General features: G+C 41.8%; 1 protein-coding gene across 15 annotated transcripts in view; it reads left to right on the forward strand.

Annotated features, from left to right (window-relative positions):
• The window catches only part of DOCK10 (dedicator of cytokinesis 10), a 226103-nt gene that overhangs the window by 163901 nt on the left and 38344 nt on the right, over positions 1 to 23858 (forward strand). For 13 of the 15 annotated variants that reach the window (XM_065558013.1, XM_008165874.4, XM_065558014.1 and 10 more), the window contains 14 exons: positions 3946 to 4059; positions 5491 to 5562; positions 5692 to 5838; positions 10497 to 10580; positions 13737 to 13833; positions 15683 to 15727; positions 16214 to 16389; positions 16507 to 16623; positions 19080 to 19191; positions 20021 to 20142; positions 20230 to 20344; positions 21067 to 21133; positions 21876 to 21923; positions 22858 to 22959. In XM_065558013.1, coding sequence (XP_065414085.1) covers positions 3946 to 4059; positions 5491 to 5562; positions 5692 to 5838; positions 10497 to 10580; positions 13737 to 13833; positions 15683 to 15727; positions 16214 to 16389; positions 16507 to 16623; positions 19080 to 19191; positions 20021 to 20142; positions 20230 to 20344; positions 21067 to 21133; positions 21876 to 21923; positions 22858 to 22959 — 1418 coding nt within the window. The remainder of the gene's footprint in view (positions 1 to 3945; positions 4060 to 5490; positions 5563 to 5691; positions 5839 to 10496; positions 10581 to 13736; positions 13834 to 15682; positions 15728 to 16213; positions 16390 to 16506; positions 16624 to 19079; positions 19192 to 20020; positions 20143 to 20229; positions 20345 to 21066; positions 21134 to 21875; positions 21924 to 22857; positions 22960 to 23858) is intronic. The other 2 variants (XM_065558012.1, XM_065558015.1) reach the window with 1 other exon arrangement.

Genomic DNA, 23858 nt, shown 5'->3' on the forward strand with positions numbered 1-23858 from the left:
GAATCACCTGCAGAGATATCAATCACTCTGTAATGATTTAATACACATTATTTTTGTGCCTACTTAATTTAATCATTCATTTAGTCATTCATCTCAGAATGAACAAAGGAGAATCTATAGTATTTAAAACTTGTCAGAAGAGAAAAATAAAAGTTATTGTTGCTTTGCCTCTAATCCTCCATGCATAGAGGTTTTCTTCTTGTCTACTCATGTTCAGTGATGGTCGAACAGATACAGATCATGTCAGATGTAAAATAAGAGAAAGGCACACCATTCCAGTAATTATGGAAATAAGTTTGAATGACATAGAGAGAGACTTTTAAATTAGTGAATGACATTCTGATTTATTCTGAAACAAGGGAGGCTTTCACAAAGTCTAATAATAACTATAATCTACCGAATGAAATTTATGCAACACAAAAGACAAAAAAAACTGCCCTTCAGGGCCAATGAAACCAAAATGAAAACACACACTATTAATTGAAACTCTCAGATATTCGTGAACAGAATAATGAAAATGAGACAAGTTCTACTAGGAAAGAAACTAGGGTTACCATATTTAGTGCCTCCAAAAGGAGGACACTTTAAAGGGGCCCCAGCCCCGCCCCAACCCCGCCCCCTCCCCAAAGTCTCCGCCCCCTCCCCTGCTTCCCGCGAACATTTGAGTCGCGGGAAGCCTGAAGCAGGTAAGGGGGGGGGTGTGTGTGTGTGAGGGGGGGTGTGTGTGTGGTGGGGGGGGGAGGAGGGGCGGCCCACCCCCGGCACCGCAGGTCCCCAGCCCGTCCCCCGAGCCCCCGGCCCGGCCCGGCACCGCCGGCCGAGCTCCCGACCCGGCACCCGAGTCCCCGGCCGGGCCCCCCGAGTCCCCGGCCCGGCACCCGGTCCCCCCGAGCACCGCCGGCACCCGGCCCGGCACCCGGCACACGAGCCGCCGGCCGAGCCCCCCGGCCCGGCCCGGCCCGGCACCGGGCCCCCCCGAGCACCACCGGCACCCGGCCCGGCACCCGAGCCGCCGGCCGAGCCCCCCGGCCCGGTCCGGCCCCGGGCCCCCCCCCCCGAGCACCGCCGGCCGAGCCCCCGGCCCCCCCCCCCGGCCCCGCCGGCCGAGCCGCCCGGCCCCGGGCTCCCCCCCCGGCCCCGCCGGCCGAGCCGCCCGGCCCCGGGCCCCCCCCCCCGAGCACCGCCGGCCAAGCCGCCCGGCCCCAGCTCCCCCCCCCCCCCCCGAGCACCGCCGGCCGAGCCGCCCGGCCCCCCCCCCGAGCACCGCCGGCCGAGCCCCCGGCCCGGCACCCGAGCCGCCGGCCGAGCCGCCCGGCCCCGGGCCCCCCCCGAGCACCGCCGGCCGAGCCCCCGGCCCGGCACCGCCGGCCAGGCCCCCGAGCCCCCGGCCAGGCACCCGAGCCACCGACCGATTTTCCCGGACATGTCCGGCTTTTTGGGATTTCCCCCCGGACGGGGATTTGGAATCCAAAAAGCCGGACATGTCCGGGAAAATCCGGACGTATGGTAACCCTAAAGAAACCAAAGACTCTTTCAAGTTCAGTGAAGCTAAATGCTGCTGAACTAACTTCCACAACATGCAAAATGCCTTCATACTTTGTCTTTATATACTTTGTCCTTACAAGGGATATTTTTCAACATTCCATGTCCCACATTCTGATCTCAATTACACTAGTATAAATCCAAAGTTTCTCTGAGTCTAATGGAAATATTTGGATTTGTAGTTGTACAATATGAACCTATGTAACTTTCAGTTTAGTGCATTTGAATTGTCTAAAAACACAGTAGACTGAAATATTGTATTGATTACAGTTCTGACCATGTGATAGTGAAAAGCCAAAGAAGGGTGCATACACTTTATATTTCAGCAGTGCTTAAAATGAGCTTGTGAGCTGGTGCATATGCAAATGGCTGCTGTTGTATTGCACACTGCCCTGAGCACAGCTGCAGTATGTAAATGACAACTCTTCACTTTTCATTGCATGCTTCAGCTCAGTGACTGAGTCATAAACATGTTGTGGTTCCTCATTATTCTAACCTAGCGCTTGGGGGAGAGGGTTCAAGTTCCTGTTGTGCCACAACCTTCCTGTATGACCCTGGGCAAGTCACACAGGGCCAGATTTTCAAAGGTATTTAGGAGCCTAAAGATGCAGATCCCAGTGGGATTTTCAAAAGCACCTAATCATTGATTTCAATGGGTGTTAGGCATGCAAAATTCCATTAGGTATCGATATGCAACTTTAGGCATCTAAATATCTTTGAAAATCTGACCCTTAGCCCTTTCTTGCCCCAGTTTTGCTTCTGTTTAAAAAAAAAGAGAGAGAGAGGAGAGGAATAGTATTTCTGTACTTCACAGAGGTGTTGTGACAATAACATTAAAGATTCTGAGGTGTTCAGATACCAGTGTCTCGATTGATCATTATATAAGTAAACCAAGATGCATCAAGACCCATTGGGAAAACTCATGCCACTTAAGTAGAGCAGGTCAGGAAATTTTCAACTAAACAGTTTTATGTTGAAACTGAAACTTTTTCTGGGAACATACCAGCTTCAATGACAACTTCAGCAAGAAAGATTTCTCAGGTCCCGGATGGAATTTCTAGTCAGAGAGAGCCAAAATAGCCAATAGCCTGGTGATTAGGGCACTCGCCTAGGATGTGGAAGACATAGGAACTTCAATCAAGGTCTATGGGCATGTCTTCACTTGCAACATTAAAGCGCTGCCGCGTGACTTTAACGTGTCTGTGTAGTTGCGGCACCAGCGCTGGGGGAGAGCTCTCCCAGCGCTGTTAACCACCCCCACCACCTCCCCGAGGGGAGTAGCTACCAGCGCTGGTGCACTGTCTACACTGGCACTTTACGGCGCTGAAACTTGCAGCACTAAAGGGAGTGTTTTTTCACACCCCTGAACGAGAAAGTCACAGCGCTGTAAAGTGGCAGTGTAGACAGGGCCTCACACATGCTAGATGAGTGCCTTAACCAATAGGCTATTGGCTGTTTTAGGGCAGAGTGTGCTCACTCACTCTCTTTCTCATAGAAAAAGTTCAAAATGTCTCAGTTTTTATCCCGGTGTGGAACAGGAAATTTGTTTAAAATCTCAAAAATTTTGCAGGATGGGAAAACCACTTCCCACCCAGCTCTATAATTAGGCGTTGAGCTGTCCATTGTGGCAAGGAGAGTTAATATTTAATAGGAATGCTACTTAAAAGTATCATTTGTTTTAGCTGTTTGTACTTAGTGTTGCTGGAAAAGATGTTTTCTAATAATTAAGAGAATTAAGCTGCTGTTATTTCTGAGACTCCAATGGATTCTTTCACTGAAGTATTAGTTTAAAAAAATAGGTGAGGGAAACAAATTGTAGCAAATATGATTTATGTCCATGAGCTATCTAGTGGCAGAGGAAATCTGTTCCTTGGGCTACAGCCTGGAAGGGGGATGCTATTCCCCTTCTTTCCATTCTAGTGGGTGGTCTACCCCTTTCAGGATGAAGAATTCCTACCAAGTAAGCTGTTGCAATTGGAAGATAGGAACAAAGGAAATGTGATCCCGATTAGGTGGTTTGAAAACCCTCCTTTTTTCCCCTGCAGGTTTATTGTTCTTCCTTTTCTGGTGAAGTGTCTTGGAAGGGAGTTCAAAAGAATCAGATTCTGATGCCCTAATGAAAAAAATAATGATATCATGCCAGTGATTTTTAAGCAGAAATTCCCTTTGATTCAAATCAAGTTGAAAGTTATGGGGAGTACTGCTTAAAAGTCAGATTCAATCGGAGGAGTTTTTGTACCATTGCTGTTCAGCTTTATGTCAATTAATTTTTTTCAGTCAAGATATTTTGACAGGCAAAGATCAGCACCACAGCTATTCTTAGAAGATGCATTCCTTATACACCACTATCTGTTTCTGGGATTTCTAGCAGTTTTTACAGTACTATTATTGATCTCTCTTCAGTATGTGTTCAAGACCAAGTCATTTGAAGAAAGGACTGTTCATGAGGAGCTCGCCAAGAACGTGACTGGTCTTTTGAAATCAAATGATCAAGTAACAGTGAAACACGTTTTAAAGGTGAATAATACAGTTTTAAAAATTAGTATGTTTTCAATATTACTACAATTTCTGCTTCAGCTTCCTCCTCTCTCTTTCACTTTCCCCTGTGCGCTTTGCACATCTCAAAGCCCATAATAATCCAACAGTTTTATCAGGCTTTCTTGCTGTAATTTTGTGAATTCTCAGCATAAGCCATTGCACAGTACATGGTGATTTTACATTGTATAATTCCTCCTGCTGAATTTTCTTTCTGTTATTGCTCAACCACTGTGAGAAATATAATTCTTACACAATACAGTGAGTCAGAATATTAAGAATGTTTTTTTTTTAACTTCACAAATGGTGCCAGGAATTACAGCTCAGATACATATTTATAGACAGGATATATATTCAAATAATATGATTTTAATGCAGTTACTATTGATTTATAATTAGCCAAATGTAAAAGATAATTATTCTGATAAGCATGAAGAGCTGCCAATGTGTTGGTTTGTTTTTTTGTTTTTTTTTAAAATAACCAATAAGAGAGCGAACACTCTGGCCACACCCAATCTGGGAGGGAACTCATGTAAGAGCTAGCTATGCCGGCTTTTCCCCTGCTGTGGACTTTCCCACACCAAGGGGATTCTCAGTTGTCCTGATCGAGACAGTTCCTAGCTCTTGTATACCATACTGGCAGAAATGAACTGGAGAATGGGGAGACAGTCTGGCCCACAGTGTACTTTACATGCAAGAAATTAAAGGGCTGTTAAATAATGTCACAGTCATTATTGTTATACGGGTACACTCTACACTTTTTAATAGGTCAATTTATTTTTACTAAAAGGTACTAGAGATTGAAGTCCTCTGTTCATTTGTAGAACCATCATATCATGGGACAAGCTTCCCATCACTGGCCCACCAGTCTGTGCAAACGACTGCTAGGACATATTCTCTGTGCCCTTTCAGTCATTGACCTCTCTGCTGAGACTGCTATGAAGGGTTCCAGTTATGCAACTATAATTATTATGTGTCATGTATTTCTGCCATATCTACTTGCAAACAAAGTACAAATTAAGACAGAGGTAGGAAATGATCATTTGTTCACTCCTTACTTCTTATTAAAGGCACAATCACAATTGCCAAATGCCAGATCCAGCAAGGTGCTGTGTGGCTTCAACTCAATTGACTTAAATACTGTCATAGTGAAATGTAAAGCTTTCTAATTTTTCTATGATGTAGATTCTATCAATACACACTGCTGAGAACTCCAGAGGAATTCTTAGATGTAAAATATATCACAAAATAATCTATGCAGTGTCATCATAGCCATGTTGGCCCCAGGATATTAGAGAGACAAGGCCTCTATTGGTCTAATAAAAGATATTACCTCACCCATCTTGTCTGACAAAATAATCTGTTTTTCAACACTAATATTATCGTGTAACTTTCTCCATAATATTTGTACAGCATTCCTGGTTCTTCTTTGCAATTATCTTAAAATCAGTGGCACAGCACTTGGTTGATACAAACAGAACACAGGTAAGAATATACATTATTATGTAATAAACTAAATTTTAAGATTAATTTCTGCCCAAGTACATTTAACCATGTAAAGTAAATGTATTCTAATTCTGTTTACTCTGAAGTAATAATCTGAGTTTTTCTTAGATTCCTCGAACTCAGAGACTTCCAGAATCATTCCAGGATGAACTAGACATACTGATAATGAACTTGTCCGACCATGTGGTTTGCAAATACAAAGATGCTCCTGAAGAAACAAAAAATGCAAACCACAGCATTGCCAGATTCCTTAAGGTGAGATGTTCAGTCATGACTGAAAATGAATTTATTCAGTCATAGTCAATGCAGAGTAAAGGAGATTAAACCTCCAGTCTGAGGGAGTAAGAGCTATCCAAGCAAATGATGGCTGAAGATGCAGAATCAGCACTGATTTATAGTACGATTGTTTCTATGCTCTTAGGTCTGTGGAAGTCCAGTGGCTGCATATAAATCTACTAGAAAAGCCTCACTCGTACATATTTGTCCTGATAAAAGATGTGGCAAGGCTCCTCTTTCATCATGTCAGCCTCCATGTTTCCCACCCGGGAGTAAATAAATCCTACTCTGGAAGTTTTTAATTCTTAACTGTGGTTTATTTAGAGTATTTACAAAGTGGGCTTCAGGGTAGGCCCCAAGTCATTCTCTTAAGCAAAAACCCCCAGAACACATACATTTCTTTTCCCCCACCAGAGCACTGACTTGTTCTGCTGGCTTCTGCTCACCCGCCCTTCCCCAAATAGAAGAAAACTTAATAATTCCCCTACAGGAGGAAATAGCTGTCTACCTAGGAGAATCCTTTTCTCCCTGCTGCAGCTTGTTTCTTTTCCCTCCTCCCACTGTCTTACCAGAAGAGGTTTTTTTAAAGATCCCTGGCAGCCTTTAATTGGATGCAGGTGTCCCTAATTAACCTGAGGTAACCTCTTTTCATTTCATAGAAAAAAGGGCCTTGACCATTCTAGGACTGATATACCCATCTTCCACTACTCTCTTATCGAGGAGCAGTCAGCCCTGTCTGGGGTTCTCTGCTCAGTGTCCCCTTCAGGTTCCCTATTGACCTTCACATCTGTCCCTGTTTTGTTCTTTGTTGTCCCCCGTATTTATTTGCGTCCCAAGCTCAGTGGCTCCTCCCCAGTGGCTCCTCCTCAGTGGCACTTCCCCCAGAACCCAGTAGGACCACTCTCTTATAGCTGTCGGTCTGCTTTCATCACAAAGGGTCCACACTGGCAAATAGTACAGTTCATAGATGTAACATTTGAGTAAAGGAGAAGTGTATTGATGAATGGAACAACTGTTACAAAATCAAGCTATTATAATTTCTTGATCTACTATAGCACTGAAGTAGTGACCATAAGATGTGACCATCATAACATAAGTAGCCACTTTTTACACACCTTTTTAAATATTGCAAGTATTCTGTAAACTGCTGAAGCATGTAATTATATGTACATTTTATCTCAGGAAAAGTTGCATGTGTTCCAGTCATGAATGATCATTTTTTCACAATTCAACAATGATTTTTGCCATCACAATCACTCATCAGTTTTGTCTGTGGAATCTAAATAGTAGCTGTTCTGAGCAAAGCATAAAATTGTCAGCAGTGCCTATGTCCCATTTTCAAAAGTGATTTAGCTCACATCTCATTGAAAGTCAATCACTGATTTAAGTGGGAGTTCTGTGCCTAGTTGTTTTTGAAAATCCCACTTGACACTTGTCTGCATCTTTAGGCACGTAAATACCTTTAAAAATCTGTCCCCTCATGAGATTAACAAAAGTGTCTAAAGATGTGTCTACACTGGAAACTTCAAAGTGCTGCTGGAATGCTCCCGCGGCAGCGCTTTAAAGTGCGAGTGTGGTCGCGCACAAGTGCTGAGAGAGAGGTCTCTCAGCGCTCCTGGTAATCCAACTCCATGAGGAGATTAGCTCCGAGCACTGGGAGCGCGGCTTCCAGCACGCAGAGCCTGTCTACACTAGCGCTTCAAAGCGCTCAAATTTGCTGCGCTCAGGGGGGTGATTTTTCAGCAAGCCAGCAAGTTAGAGCGCTATAAAATGTAAGTGTAGACAAGCCCTAAGTAAGTTAGGTACCCAGTTCCCATTTTAGTGGGAGTTAGATGCCTAACTCATTTAAGCACTTTTGAAAACTTTACCCATAGTCTTCTCTAATGTATGTGGTGGATAAGTAAAGCAATCTGAAGTAGTTTATCTGCCTTTGTGCTAGTTTTTCTCTGATTGCCCAAGAATGGGTTTTGCAGCATTCTTTCATTTACTTGATAGACCAGTTCATCCCTCTTGTAACTCTCTTCTGGGATGGGAGTAGCAATAAGATTCCTTTTTTCCCCATATCCCTCAATCATTTGGACATTCTCCAGTATCTGCAGTGATCTCATGATTAGCTATGGGGTGGGGAAGAATTAGCATTTAGGACACAGTGTGGCTAACTACATAACTGGAAAGCTGGGAACAGGAACAATAAAAATCTTGTGACATAGTGACACAGGGGTAGGCAACCTATGTCACGTGCGCCAAAGGCGGCACCCAAGCTGATTTTCAGTGGCACTCACACTGCCCGGGTCCTGGCCACCGGTCCGGGGAACTCTGCATTTTAATTTAATTTTAAATGAAGCTTCTTAAATATTTTAAAAACCTTATTTACTTTACATACAACAATAGTTTAGTTATATATTATAGACTTATAGAAAGAGACCTTCTAAAAACGTTCAAATGTATTACTGGCACGCAAAACCTTAAATCAGAGTGAATAAATGAAGACTTGGTACACCATTTCTGAAAGGTTGCTGATCCCTGTAGTGACATATGGGCTAGGTCTACACTAAGGGGGGGGGTCGATTTAAGACGCAAATTCAGCTACGTGAATAGTGTAGCTGAATTCGGCGTATCCTATTCGACTTACCCCGCTGTGAGGACGGCAGCAAATCGACCACCGCGGCTCCCCCATCGACGGCGCTTACTCCTCCTGACGAGGTGGGAGTAAGCGCGTCGATTCGGGGATCGATTTATCTGTCTAGATGAGACGCGATAAATCGATCCCCGAGAGATCGATTTCTACCCGCTGATCCGGGAGGGTAGTGTAGACTAGCCCATAGAGTGTATTGTACAACATATACTGAGACTAAGGGGTGAATCTCTCTGTGGCAGATTGAAACACAGCTCTTGGAAAAAATATACAGGAAATAAATTGTTCCTGTGAAGTTATCAAGAAAACTAGCAATACAGAGGATGTAGTCTCTCTTGGCACACTTTAATAAATAATAGATCTAAAGTCCTCCGAAATGGTCTCCATTTCAGGTGCTGTGTGGAAACCTTATCTGCTGTTATTCTAGCTGGCATGAGTTCTATTTACCCAATGCATTACATCACTGAGAGGGTGACATGGCTTGCCAGTATTTCATGTCAGTATTGCACCTGTGTTACTATTGCAGTTCTGCCTGTTATTTTTACATGTTATATATTTGAACAAGCGATAAAGCCGTGTTATGCTGCAATTCATCTGGTCCTTGCTTTTTTTCTGGTCTGCCATAACAAATTATGTAAACTAAAGAAATGGCTTGACATAGACTCATAGACTTTAAGGTCAGAAGGGACCATTATGATCATCTGGTCTGACCCCCTGCATGCTGCAGGCCACAAGACCCTTCCCTGGACTCTGCCGTTGAAGTCCCCAATCCTGTGTTTTAGTGACTTCAATCGGCAGAGACCCTCCTGCTGGTGATCCCTGCCCCATGCTGCGGAGGAAGGCGAAAAACCTCCAGAGGCTCAGCCAATCTACCCTGGAGGAAAATTCCTTCCCGACCCCAAATATGGCGATCAGTAATACCCCGAGCATGTAGGCAAGAGTCTCCAGCCTGACCCTTGTTGGCCATTATGCTATTTACGTACCGTTGCTTGGTTTTCCTTGGCTACTGTGTTTTACCATTAAACCATTCCCTCCATAAACTTATCTAACTTAATCTTAAAACCAGACAGGTCCGTCGCCCCCACCGTTTCCCTCGGAAGGCCGTTCCAATATTTCACCCCTCTGACGGTCAGAAACCTTCGTCTAATTTCAAGCCTGAACTTCCCCACGGCCAGTTTATATCCATTCGTTCTCGTGTCCACATTAGTACTAAGCTGGAATAATTCCTCTCCTTCCCTTGTATTTATCCCTCTGACATATTTAAAGATAGCAATCATATCCCCCCTCAGCCTTCGTTTTGTCAGACTAAACAACCCAAGCTCCTCTAATCTCTTTTCATATGACAGGTTTTCCATTCCTCTGATCATCCTGGTCGCCCTTCTCTGCACCCGTTCCAGTTTGAGTTCATCTTTTTTAAACATCTCCAGACCAGATTTTGCAGCAGCCAGATTTGAATGCCATGTACTGTACACTCTGGGGTTTTTTATTCTTGTACAGTTCAAGAGCATCTGTGATCTGTGTGATGGACTTGGTCCCCAGGATTACAGTTGTTAAAGTCCTTGCTGACCCTGCAAGACTGTCCCACTCTGGGAAAGAATATCAGTAACTGTAGGCTTGAGCACTATAACAAACTTTACATCTCCCAACCATCTGGCCTCATCAAGCTGCGGTTCTCATAATAACGTAGAGTAATGACGTGTATTTGCTCCCAGAGAGAGAACCTAGTTCATAGTCAGAGAGTTGTTTGGCTGGATTCAAGAATCATTGCTTTGAAGCAAATATTTAGCTCAGCTTGCATCATATGCTACCTGCCTTTGAGTGCTACAGTATTTGAAGTGCCATTTCCTCAGATAAACTCACTCCTAATTACTTGTACACTATGGTAGTAATTTTAGCCACACATCATTGGAGAGGCACAATGCAGACAGATTGTACTGGTAAATCTGGCCCTGTGCTATTGATAGTAGATATACAATTATAAACATTCTATTTTTTTCCTTAGCGCTGTTTTACGTTTATGGATCGTGGATTTGTATTTAAGATGGTCAACAGCTATGTAAGAATGTTCAGCTCAGGGGACCCCAAGGTATGAGCTATAGTTTTTTAAAGGGGACTTGATAGTAGAGTATTTTCAGGATGAAACTATTTACGATCCATTCTGTAGTTACTCCATGCTCAGAAGTAGAGTTCATCAAATTATTTACTATAAAGAATGTGTTACAAATTTAGGTCCTGATCCTGCAAGGAGCTTCACATAGCTCAGTGGCTCTCAAACCTTTTTAACTGGTGACCCCTTTTACATAGCAAGCCTCTAAGTGCCCCCTTATAAATTAAAAACACTTTTTATATATTTAACACCATTATAAATGCTGAAGGCAAAGTGGGGTTTGGGGTGGAGGTTGACAGCTCGCGACCCCCCATGTAATAACCTCACAACTCCCTGAGGGGTCCTGACCCCCAGTTTGAGAACCTCTGATATAGCTGGACTCCTATGTCTGTGCAGAACTCAATTGAACTTCAATGGGGATCTGTTGATGTACAGAGGTCAATCCCTGTGTAGTTCCTTCCAAGATCAGGACACTAGCCCTATTTTAGGTTAGTGAGTCATTTGTGAACTGCATGCTCATTTTCCTCTAATGTATTTGTAAATACTCACTGAAATAGCTTGACCAATATTTTTCAAAATCACAAACTGGTCTGGTCAACTCTTCACTATTTATGTGGTGTGATTAATAGCATAAGTGAGATGGTTTTGTTTCTGCTCCATGGTTGGATCAGAGAAACATATGCAGGATAGTAACAAATAATAAACAGTGCACTCTTGGTATCCGGCAAAAGTTTGTGAAATTTTTATGATTCATTAACTTTTTCACAAATATTCAGTAGTGATCTAAATAAATAAGATGAGCCTATGAATTATAAAGAACCAAACTTGGTGCCTTTGATAGTGAAATTATTCACAATTTTTTAACTACATCAAGCTGTACTCAGATGTCTCACATAATCAGAGGAACAGCTGCAGAATCAGGCCCTTAGTTATTGTGTTCTACATGAAGATCATAAATCTGCAAAGAATTCTATAAAAGCTGAAAATTGTTTCCACATGTTTCAGTTCAGTTCAGCAGCAAAAACATGTTTAATTAAAACATCCAGTTAATTGCTAACAGAGCAGTTAATTATTGGAGATTGGTCAGTCTGTATAGCAGAAATTAGCACATCCTCAAAGATAAATGTATGTATGATATCTACAGCATAGCTTCCTTTCCAAATAGTCTGCAGAGAACATTTGAAAGTAGAATCAATGAGGAGCCAAGACAGATGTGCCAGTAACAGACTTGACGCCAATGAAAAAGAATATGCATAAAATGAGTTATAAAGATTCTTATGACTTTGAGGAAATACCAAAATATCCTCAGTGTCTTGGCTTGTCTTGCTTTGTAACTAGAGAGCAAAACAAGAGCCAGTCATTCAGTTTTGAAGCAAGGTTAAGCTTTCATTGGCTTGCATACTTTGGTTTTTAACTGCTTGTTTACTTACAAAAAATTTGCTGATCCCAGTCTTCTAGAAAGTTGAACTGTACATCTATCCATTTGAAGAAATAGTATATGTGGTTGTGTTAGTACATAACATTGCTTCAAGTGAATTTATCCTAGGTGTGGATGAAACTCAACGGTAGAACTGATCCATTGAAATTTTCAATATTTTGACGTTTGTTTTATCCTGAAATGGGACCAAAAGCCAAAATATTAAAAAATTTGGATTCAGAAATATTGTAATTTTTCATTTTAATGTTTATTTGTGTTCCCCTGATCTGCTGTGGTGCCTCACTAGAGTTTTAGTTCAAGTGCCTCATGCCCCCATTCTCTTTTATCAGCCCAGTTCTGTGGCTGATTGACCATGACCATGGTGCATCATGGAGATATGATAATTCCAATGGAAGATTCCTTACCAGCTCTACTCAACAAGTTCTGAAAAGTTCAGATAAGCCACAAAAGGTTTCCAGCCTTTTTGGTCTAGACCCTTTTCAATGCTTGTGGCATCCTAGCTCTACTGCCCAGTGGAAATGAAAAGATTGCATTTGTGACATGGATCCTTCGCACCCTTTAAGAAGGGGCAAGATTTGGGCCTTTACAGATACATGCATATACTGGGATGTAGTATCAGCTTATTGTTGCTCTGATGAATTGGTCCTACAGCATCCTGGGAAATAGTTTCTTATGAGTTAGAACATTGTTTTGGGAAGAGGAAACAAATCTAAATATTCCTTGTAGGACCTCGGGCAAGACAGTTTCCCATCTATAAAATGGGAATAGTTATTTCACATGGGAGTTGCAAAGCTTAATTCATTAACTGTTGCAAAGTACCTGGAGCTTTTGGTTAGGAAAGTGCTACAGAAAGGCAAAATATTGTTGCTACACAGTATTCATTCTTATTAAAATGCTCTGATACATGCACCCACACAGCAACATGGGGATTAGTTTTTCTCTTTGTTATAGTTTGTATAGTTCCCTTTGTTATACTATCAATGCTCATTAAAACACAATAACACTTTAATGAGCAGCCCTCCCATTACCAATTGAAAGGAATGACTGGAGTTGATGATATGTATTATCAAAAGCAGTATGAGCCAGATCCAAAGCCCAATGAAATCAATGAAATGACTTACCACTGACTTCAGCTGACCTTTGGGTCAGGCCTAATACTACCAAACCATGGTACTCAGTTCATTAAAAGAGTGAGGAGGAAAGGAAACACACAAAATCATTGTCATGTTGTTGTTTTTTAGTGACTACATAGTGCTGGGTCAGTGAATGATACAGTCTATTGAAATGATTGCTACAGCCCTGAATTATGTGAAATGGAGGCGATGCATCATACCTCCTAAGAGTTTAAGTAACAGCATATGCCATCCAAGGGAGCCAGTGCATGGTCTTAAAGTGACAGCTGCTTTTAAATGACAGTGTCATTTAGTTAAAGTCATACAGAATCAGTGTGAAATTAAATTTCAGGAATCCACAAAAAATGCAAGCATGGTTCTGACAAATGCCTTTAATATCATTTGGGGGAGGGGGAACCAAGTTTTTAATCTTATTCTGTACTATAGCATTACATAACAGACCATTAGTTTTTAGTGGCTGATGGGAATGATTTTGGGGTAGAGAGAAATATTAATGTAACTTTTAAACTTGTTTCCTGTTGTCATTAAAGTCCATACCAATTATTTAATATTGTGGTGTTTCAGATTTTATATCAGTACAAATTTGACTTTCTTCAAGAAGTTTGTCACCATGAACACTTTATTCCTCTGTGCCTGCCCATACGATCTGCAAACATTCCAGGTAATAACTCACCTTATATATTGGCTTGTGAAATGTATTAATTGTCACATTTCTCAGGCCAGTTAGTATGGGAAGTACTATAAACTCTCCAAGAATAACATCTAGACATTAGATATAAAAGTAGAGAATAGGATATAGATGTGATGTTAACAAGAGATAAGATAGATCTCCCAGTTTAAACATCTGTTTATTTCTGAGACAAGGCGAGAGAGGTGATATCCTTTATTGGACCAACTGCTGTTGGTGAAAGAGACAAGCTTTCAAGATACACAGAGCTCTTCTCCAGGTCTTTCTTTATTTCTGCTCATCTCAAATATGCCTGGAAATCCTGTTCTAAAGTGAGTCATTTAATGGAAATTTTGGTTTAGTGACCTAGAGTGCTTGCAGAGAGAGAAGTACTAAAACTGAAACTGGGTTGAGAGATGAGAACTGCAAGAAGAGACGTTTGAAACTAGGAGGAGGTTTGAGAGCAGGTGCAGCAGAAAAGAAGGAACTTAAAGCTGTGAAGGAGGATGGAAGCTGTATCCTCTTCAGCTGGGGTTAGTGAGGTTCCATGAGCAGTAACTAGGGGAGGTGGGAGGCTCTTCTGTTCCTGTTAATCTGGTTAATGTACATTCAAGCCATTGTGTCTCTAGTATCTATGAGCTGATTATCCTTAGGGAGTAGATCCCCAGCAACCTGTCATTCTGAAATGGAGGTTTCACTACCAATAGGCTGAGGGTACTTACCCTCCAAAGCTAAACTCAGTGTGTATGGTATTCTGAATGTGGCCTCCTAGTTGTGGCCAGTACTACTCCTTTTTCCCCCTTTACTGAACTCTTATAGACATATATTCTGACAAGTGTGAGTCACCTATACCACAAGTAAAGTGCCTTTTAAGGCAGAAGAGGCCTTATGATGCACTGTCTAATCTCCACATCTTTTACACTTCCTTAGCCATTTCTGCAAAACAGAGTAAGAGAGGAGCTTTCTCCCCACCCCCTTTACAGCTGGAACAACTTCTTTAATCTTGGTTTTGTGGTTAAAGTGCATGATAGAGCAGTTTTGGTGCTGACTTTAGTTAAACCTGGATTTCACCCCAGGCTCTATTCCCGGTCGTCCTGTTTGACCTGGGGCAAGTCACTTAGGATTTGATCCTGCTGAAGGCAGGAGCTACTCAATACACCCATGAGTATTTTCCTCTGTGTGTTAGTTTCCTCATCAGCAAAAGGATAATGTAGTACTAACCTCACAGAGCTGTGGTGAAGCTAAATGCATTTCTGTTGGTAAACTGTTGGGAGACTTTAACATAGCAGGCTTTATGGAGGGTAAAGTATTAATTATTCATTATTATTGCATTAATATTTTACTAGGAGAAAAGTGGTATTTTAGTCACATTTGGTTGAATTGCCTCCAGTCAAAGTCACTTTTTCCAATGTATATCTTGTGGATCAAACACCATGATTTCTGGTTTCTACGTTATTCTGCAAGAATTTGCTATTGGCTGGGGTGTCTTGGCAAATGTGAAGTGTGAAAATCTCTGCCTGCATATAGAGAGTACTCTGTTAAAAAAACTGAAATGTATCTCATAGTTACTTATTCTACTATGCCAATCTGAATTTAAAAAAGCCCTATGTTTATCATGCATCCATTATGAACGAAATAGACAATTAACCAAGGTCTTACTCTAAAGCACATTGAAGCCGATAGTAATCTTTCTGTTGAATCTGATGGGCTTTGGATTAAGCATCAAAAGAGGGAAAGAAAATCAAATATACTTTTCACACATCATCATAATGTCATTAATTTGATTTAGTAAAAATGCATGATTCCTGCCTTGTCTTTTCTTTTCTATTCATGATAAATCAAGACTCTATGACACCTTCAGAATCAACGCAGGAATATCGTGCATCAGGTAAGAGCTTAATTTCTTACAGTGCTACATGTGGAGTGTTAGCAGTGAATAGATAAAACTGGGCTTGAGGAGTTTTGATTTTTATTCCCAGCTCTATCACTGAACTATGGTGATACCTTGGGGAAGTCATTTAAATCATCTGACCAATGGGATGTTTGGATCTCTGTGTTTCAGTTTCTTCAGCTATAAAATGGGGATAATACTTAGATGCTATGCCTCAAAAGGGTGTTTGAAGGCTTATTCAATGTTTGTAAATTACTCTGAGAACCTCAGATGGCAAGAACAATATATGTAAATCGTCATTCATTTATAAATTATACAAACTGCATGATCTTAAGAAATATTTGTTATTGATGTTTGTTAATTTGTTCTGAAACTCACACATGAGCCTGCCTGGAGAATTTTTGTGAAAAACTTTATTTCTGGAATGTATGTTAACATTGTTCATTTAAAAATAAAATGAGATCCTTGTCTGTTCTGATCCAGATATTCCAGAATACACCCTGACCAATGAATTTTGCCATAAACATTTCTTAATTGGGTTGCTGCTTCGAGAGGTTGGCTATGCACTGCAAGAGGACCAGGATATTAGGCACTTAGCTTTGGCTGTGCTTAAAAACCTCATGGCAAAACATTCATTTGATGATCGATATGCAGATCAGGTAAGTGTGTTATTTATTCTTTCCACTGATATTTTCATGCAGTGAAATACATTTGAATACTACTCACTCCCCAGTTTACAATGATTTGTTTCTTTGGATTTTTTTTCTCTCTCTTAGGATAAACAGGCACAAATAGCAAATCTGTACATGCCTCTCTATGGCATGCTTTTGGACAATCTGCCAAGGATTTACATGAAGGATATTTTTCCTTTCAATATAAATACATCCAATCAGGTAACTTAATGCATTTTTTCAGAACTTTAATATGAATCATTGTAGTTGTTGATATCCCTTACTTCCTCTAGCATTAACAAAAGGAGAGTCCACCCACAATTATAAAGGGGACTGAAGATTTTCAGACTAGAGTTCCAGAAACGCAATCAAGAAGGGAGAGGACACATCCTGAGAATGAAGGGTGAGGTGAGGGTGGGGAAGGGAGAGAGATTTGCAGGGGGGTTCATGTTGAGTTGGCCTTAGTGGCAGCTTTCCATACAACACTCACAAGTTCAGGTTCATAAAAAGCAATGCTGGATTTGCAGGCTCTCGTGGTGAGGCTGCTCCGGCTCCTGAGAAGCAGAAGACCTGGCAGGAAGTCTGTACCACTTCAGTACAGCCATGAGTCCTGATCTTACAAACACTTGTGCACGTGCTTAACACTATGCACAGGAGTATTCCTTTGGTGCCAATGGGAACACTGACATGCATAAGTTTAAACACATGTATAAATGTGAGCAGGATCAGGGCCTTGGTTGTCCGTTAGAGGTTCAAGATCTGATCTGTGGGAAACACACTAAAAAAATGTGGTATGAAGGCTGTGACGGGTTGGATCACAGAAACCCCCTTGGGAACTGCCACCCGATGTGCAAAGACTACCCCTGCTTCTGTTTTCCCTGCCAGCTCAGGACTCCAGCACCCTGTCTTGCTGAGCCAGACACTCCCGTCTGGCTCCAGACACAGATCCAGGGTGCTTGTCTTTAGCGCTCAGATGCCCAACTCCCAATGGGGTCTAAACCCAGATAAATCCGTTTTACCCTGCATAAAGCTTATGCAGGGCAAACTCTTAAATTGTTCGCCCTCTATAACACTGATAGAGAGATATGCACAGTTGTTTGCTCCCCCAGGTATTAATACATACTCTAAGTAAATTACTAAATAAAAAGTGATTTTATTAAATACAGACAGTAGGATTTAAGTGGTTCCAAGTAGTAACAGACAGAACAAAGTCACCAAGCAAAATAAAATAAAATGTGCAAATCTATGCCTAATCAAACTGAATACAGATAATTTCCTCACCAGTTCCAGAGTGCTCCCTTTTACAGGCTAATCTCCTTTTAGCCTGGGTCCAGCAATCACTCACACCCCCTGTAGTTACTGTCTTTTGTTTCAGTCTCCTTCAAGTATCCTGGGGGGGTGGAGAGGCTCCTTCTTTAGCCAGCTGAAGACAAAATGGAGGGGTCTCCCACGGGTTTAAATAGACTCTTGTGGGTGGGGACCCCCTTCCTCCCTTCTATGCAAAGTCCAGCTCCAAGATGGAGTTCTGGAGTCACCTGGGCAAGTCACATGCCCCTGCATGACTCAGTTTTTACAGGCCAACGCCATTGTCCACATGGTATCTTGCATGTCTCCAGGAAGACTTCTCATGTGGATTGGAGCATTCCAAGATGCATTGTTCTCCAAGTGTTTCCTGATCAGGTTCTTAACCTGACGAATTCCTTCCTAAAGAAGCTGACCAAAAGCCTCCCAAAGCTTACTAAGAAACCAAGCAAGCATACAGCCCATATTCTTAACCTCAAGTAGAAAATTATATATATATGTACAAATAGGATGAATAGATATAGTAGACCATAACCTTTACGGAGATATATTACATGGCACAGGCAGCACAAAACATATTCCAGTTATGTCATACATACATTTATAAGCACCCCCTCCCCATAAAGCCTAATGGGGTACACTGTCACAAAGGCACTGAGAGAGAAGTCTGAGAACTGCTTTTTATAATCTTAGTTGATCTCTATTCAGCATTCACTGATGTATATCAGTGGCTGAGAAATGGGGTTGCAGCATCTCAGGTTAATCACAATGGACCAGATACTGATCTCAGTTGCTCTGGTAGAAATCTGGAGTTACTTTTTTGGAATTTACACATGTGTACCACAGATCAGAATCCAGCCCAACACTATTCTATAAATCACCTGGTAGGAGTATTGTTTAGAACAATGCATGTATGGTCTGCATCTGCCCCTAAGGAGATTAGATGAGTTATTTATATGACCATATTCAGTCTCCAAAAAATAGGAGCAAGTGTCTGCAGAAGCTATGGCCCTCCTTAGCTTCCAGCAAGCCAACCTGTTTCCCTTGATAATTGCTAGTAGTATTAAAATGCCCCTTTTTCTGACATTTATGCAAGTGGTTTAAGAAGCAAATACACTCTTAGACTTGATCTGTCATATGCAACTCTGCTTATGAGCGGGTTTCATATTCCACATAGTTACTCAGTGTGTTATGATAAGCCTTGATCTCTTCTGGCTGCCTTGTCTAATCGGCTAAAAGTAGGTTTTTAAGCTCAGTGTCTAAGCGATCCGATCAGATGTACTGTAATTATAAAATTAATGAACAGGCTGAGTCTGAGATTGTAAAAAGTGATATTATGTAGTTGAGTTCTTGTTTCTGCCCACTTTGAAATGCAGGGATCTAGGGATGACTTGAGCACTGCGGGAGGACTTCAGAGTCAAACAGCAATGAAACATGCAAACTCTGTGGATACATCTTTTTCCAAAGATGTCCTGAACTCTATAGCAGGTACTAAAGAAGTGCTGATAACACACACAGAGATTTTTGTGTATTTCACCCCATTGTGCTTTCTGCTGAAAAGTATCTTGCATCGAGAATATCATCATTAACCCATTTATGTGATATACAGGGAAACAAGCGATCCTGTGTTTCTCCTCCTTTCCAATATTTTTGGATACATTTTATTTTTCTTCTGAAGCTACCCTACTTTTGTTGGTTTCCTTATTGTACTGCCTCTCGTGATGATGCCAACCTTGCCTTTAGTGTTTTATTAATTCCTAATGTATTCTTGCAATTGCCTCATGCTTTAAAAATATTTACAGAGATTCTCCTGTAATTCTAAAACCTCCATGGAATGGGGAGTTGCCACTTTCTTCACAGTGTATGCTAGGAACATCAAAAAGTCACACTCCAAAGAAGTCATTACATGCTGTACTGCAGGTGTGAATTTTTAATAAGGCAAGCATTTTTATATTTTCAAAATATAATGGAGGGGAAGAAACACAACTTACTTTGTTTACTTCATCTAAGGCCCATTTCTAAGCCCACTGAAGTCAGTGGGAGTTTTTCTACTGACTTCAGTGAGCTTTGAATCAGGCCTTCATAAAAAGTAATGGATTTTTTTAATGCCATTAATAACAGCAAAACTGTATCATTTTATTTCAATTTGTTGCATGTTTTCAGTACCAAATGTAGTCACCAGTAGCTTCATGACAGAGGTTAACAGTTCAAAGCTGTCCATCCTACATACAACATATTTTTGGTTTTCCATTATTACTATTAGTTTTTGTACCCATACACATTATTTTAGCATGTTTGCCGTGACTTTTGTTTACAGCCTTTTCATCAATAGCTATCTCTGCAGCAAACCATGCTGACTCCAGAGCTTCCTTAGCAAGTCTTGAGTCTAACCCAAGTACCAATGAAAAAAACAGTGAGAGAACTGACACCTGTGAAAAGGTACATGCGTAAACACTTGAAAACAATTCTTAGAGTTAAAAAGTCTGTCCTGATACTCAATAAGCCAGTGTGTTTCCAATTCCGCAGATTGCGAGACCTTTGTCTTTGATTGGATCAACTCTTCGCTTCGACAAGTTAGATCAGGCTGAAACTAGAAGCCTTCTTATGTGTTTCCTTCACATTATGAAAACAATTTCAGAAGGTAAAAAAAAAAAAAACCCTAAAAAGCACTTTTTTACTTGTAATATTATAAAATCCTTAGAGCCTAATGTTACGTCTATGCTACACACTGCTTTCAGCAGCATGTGGGATATGTGTGGCTACACGCTGCAGTGACAAGCAGGCTGCGTCCACACTGTGGTGCACAGCTACATGTGTCAATGAAAGGCTATGGCAGGAGGGAGTCAACAGGGAAAGGTTCAGACCCTGCTACCTCCCTGCTGCCAGAGCCTTTCCCCACTGCTGGCGACTTTCCCTGCAGCGGGAAAAGGCTCCAGCAGCAGAGAGCTGCCATAGTTCTTCCCTGTGGCAGGAGCCTTTCCCTGCTTCCTCCCCCCACCAGAGCCTTTCCTTGCTGCTGGAGTCTTTTCCTGCATAGTGGGACACTACAAGATTTAAAATTGCAGTGTAGTGGGAAGGCAGTTTGGATGAGTAGAGAGCCATGTAGGGTATGTATTCAAGTACAGGTCCACACTTTCAGGCGTGTCTGTATTCTACTCGCCTAAGCTGCACCTCACTGTCTACACTGCTATTAAACCTGTGCTGGGGGGCTTCTCAAGCACATCCTCTGCATGCAGTCAAAAGAAGCATGCAGTGTTAACTTCGTATAAAGTCAAGAGAAAACTTCTTCACTGTCTTCAGTGGGCTTTGGATCCTCAGTTTCCAATAATTGCTAAATTCCTACGTTTTGATGTCTGGTTCCAGATACATTGATTTCCTACTGGCAGAGAGCTCCATTCACAGAGATAGCGGACTTCTTCAGTATTTTAGAGTAAGTTCACTCTCTGGTTTGTTTGCTGGTTTGTTAAATAATATTGTTCTCTAGCAGCTGCTGTAGTAATAGTATGTTTTACTCTCTCGGGTAAAATTCAGGCATGCTAATGATTAAAGACCATATCATCCTTATGTTGGCTATTTCCAGGGAAAAGATAGGAAACTCTTTGGGGTTTTCCTCACAGAATTTTGTATGAATTCTCCTGTTTGGGGTTGAGATTTGCTGCCACTCCTCTTCCTCATGAGAAAAGGAAAGCCTTTGCCTCCCCAAACCTCCTCCAGAGCTATTCACATTCCATGGGCTCCTAGTCCTGACCTAATTTCCTCTGGCCCCTTCTGAGCACAACTCCTGCAGGCTCCCTGGTTGGAACTGAACCCAGAACCCCCTAACCAGCTCAGCTGGGAAAGATGAATAAGATGGAACTGACTGGGTCATCATTTACTTAGCCACAAAATTTCCATAAGGTTGGTGGAGAAACTGTCCTCCTGCAGACATCCCCACAGTTTTTTCCCCCGACCATGCAGGAATCCCAAACCCAGGGAGAAGAGATGGGCAATAATTGAGTGGAAGTGATAGTCTCCCCTTCTGTTTCCCAAGTTCCGGGAGATCTTGGATCATTTGCTAACAAAGTGGTGGATTTATCTGGGGTGTTCTTAAAAAGATTGAGATTCAGAATTTTTGAAAAATAGTATGGTGTCACTAAACAGAATCATTACAAAATGTATTTCGTGCCTTTCAGGGTTTGCCTGCAAAATTTCAGATATCTAGGAAAACGAAATATAATAAGGTAATTATTTTTTACCTATACAATGTAGATTACATTGTTATTTTAAGTACTACTGTGGGGATTAACACTTAGATAAAATCATTAATGTATATCAATTTCATTCTGGAGGCATCATTCTTAAATATGGTAGCTGACCTACAGTTACAGTAGCTGACATCAGGGCTGGCTCCAGGCATCAATGTAGCAAGCAGGTGCCTGGGGCAGCCAATGAAGAGGGGGGCGGAACGTCCAGCCATTCGGCGGCGGGGCCGTCACTCCCTCTCGGAGCGAAGGACCTGCCACCGAATTGCCGCCATAGAATGAAGTGGCAGTAGAGCTGCTGCCGATCGCGATCGCGGCTTTTTGTGTGTGTGCTTGAGAAGGCAAAAACGCTAGAGCCGGCCCCGGCTGACGTACATTTTATTTTTTAATCCTATGAATGTTTGGAGCTCAACTAATATAGCCATTTTCCTAGGCAACCAGGTGGATTACTTGTGATAGTGCCATGAAGCTGTAGTAGTTTTCCCAATCTTGTTTTTGAGTGCAAATGCCAGAGAAGGACAAACAGATCCTTCTATTTGTCACCATAGAACTGTGAGGGAACAGCGCTATCATGCATCCATGAATGCTTCAAAAGCCTTAGAAACTGAGATTCCCCAGCCCCTAGTATTTTTCTCTGCCCACTATACTGAAAGAGTATGAGATCATTTTTCCAGCTGTCAAGCATGAAACGTGCACTTCTGTTTCACCATGTTATGATGCTTCATTTTTCATTTCATGCTACAACAATGAACTTTGCTGTCTGTCATATGTTCAGCAGCAAAATTAAGAGTTGCTGTATTAACCAATTCATGCTTTGTATCATGTTTTGCCAGGTACATTTGTGTTTTTCACAGACATGACCTGATCAGGGGCACATACCATAAAAGAGTTAACGTTTATTTTCTCTTAACAGGAAAATAGCTGCTGCCTTTAAGTTTGCTCAGGCCACCCAGAATAATGGAACGCTTAAAGGCTCTAACTCATCTTGTCAGACACCTGGTATACTGCCGCAATGGTAATTATTAAGCTTTTAACACTTTAAACCAATTTCAGATCAAAATAAATCTAAACACAGGGGCTAAATCTCATTTACATCCACCTAAAGACCCCTTTACAGTGCCACTTATTGGGTGGTTATGTTTGGCCCCCATCTGGTTACTTCCACATTTACATGTAGTGTAGTCATTTATTATTATATCCATTTTATAAGCTAGATGTATGCTCCTTTTTCCTGGTCTTTTTTTCTCCAAATAATCAATAAATTGTACATTTTAAGCAGAATTTAATTGTTCTGTCCTATAGCATCTGAATAAACTGCAGAAGTAAAATGTGCATTGTAGTAATAGCCTTAATGCACATTTGAGGGGAAAATCTGTGTGTGTGTTTATAACACATGCTCCCATGTTACTCCTGGGTGTTGCTCCTGCTGGGGAAAGGTTAAGTAGCTTCTGTTGACTCTTTAAGACAGGTGACTTATTGCCTCATCTGAACATCAGGGAAGTGGGAGTGACTTTCTAGATAAAGAAGATCAAGGGTGTGGGCTGAATGGCCTGAGGTAGCTACCCTAAGAGCAGCCAAGCCAGGAGAGAAAGACTGAAGGAAGTGAATTTCTCTCTCTATGTGGTTTGTAGACTTTGTCTAAGAGCAGGCTGAGAAAGGCTGTATTCCCACCGTTCTGTGCTTTTCAGATAAAATTGTTTATCTCTGCGCAGCTGATTCAAACCCAATAATGCCCAACATCATAAGCCTATATCATGGCATATGGCTGGAACAAATGAAACATGAGGAAAAGGAAGCATTCCTTCCCCTGCCTCCCCTCCCCCCCCCCCCCCCCACTCCTCCCGAATAAGCACTGATCTCATTTCGCAGCTGGAACTGGCAAGGTGCCTTTGAATTAAAGTATGAAGAGGCCAT

The sequence above is a fragment of the Chrysemys picta genome, chromosome 9 (assembly GCF_011386835.1).
Source record: "Chrysemys picta bellii isolate R12L10 chromosome 9, ASM1138683v2, whole genome shotgun sequence".
Lineage (NCBI taxonomy): Eukaryota > Metazoa > Chordata > Testudines > Emydidae > Chrysemys > Chrysemys picta.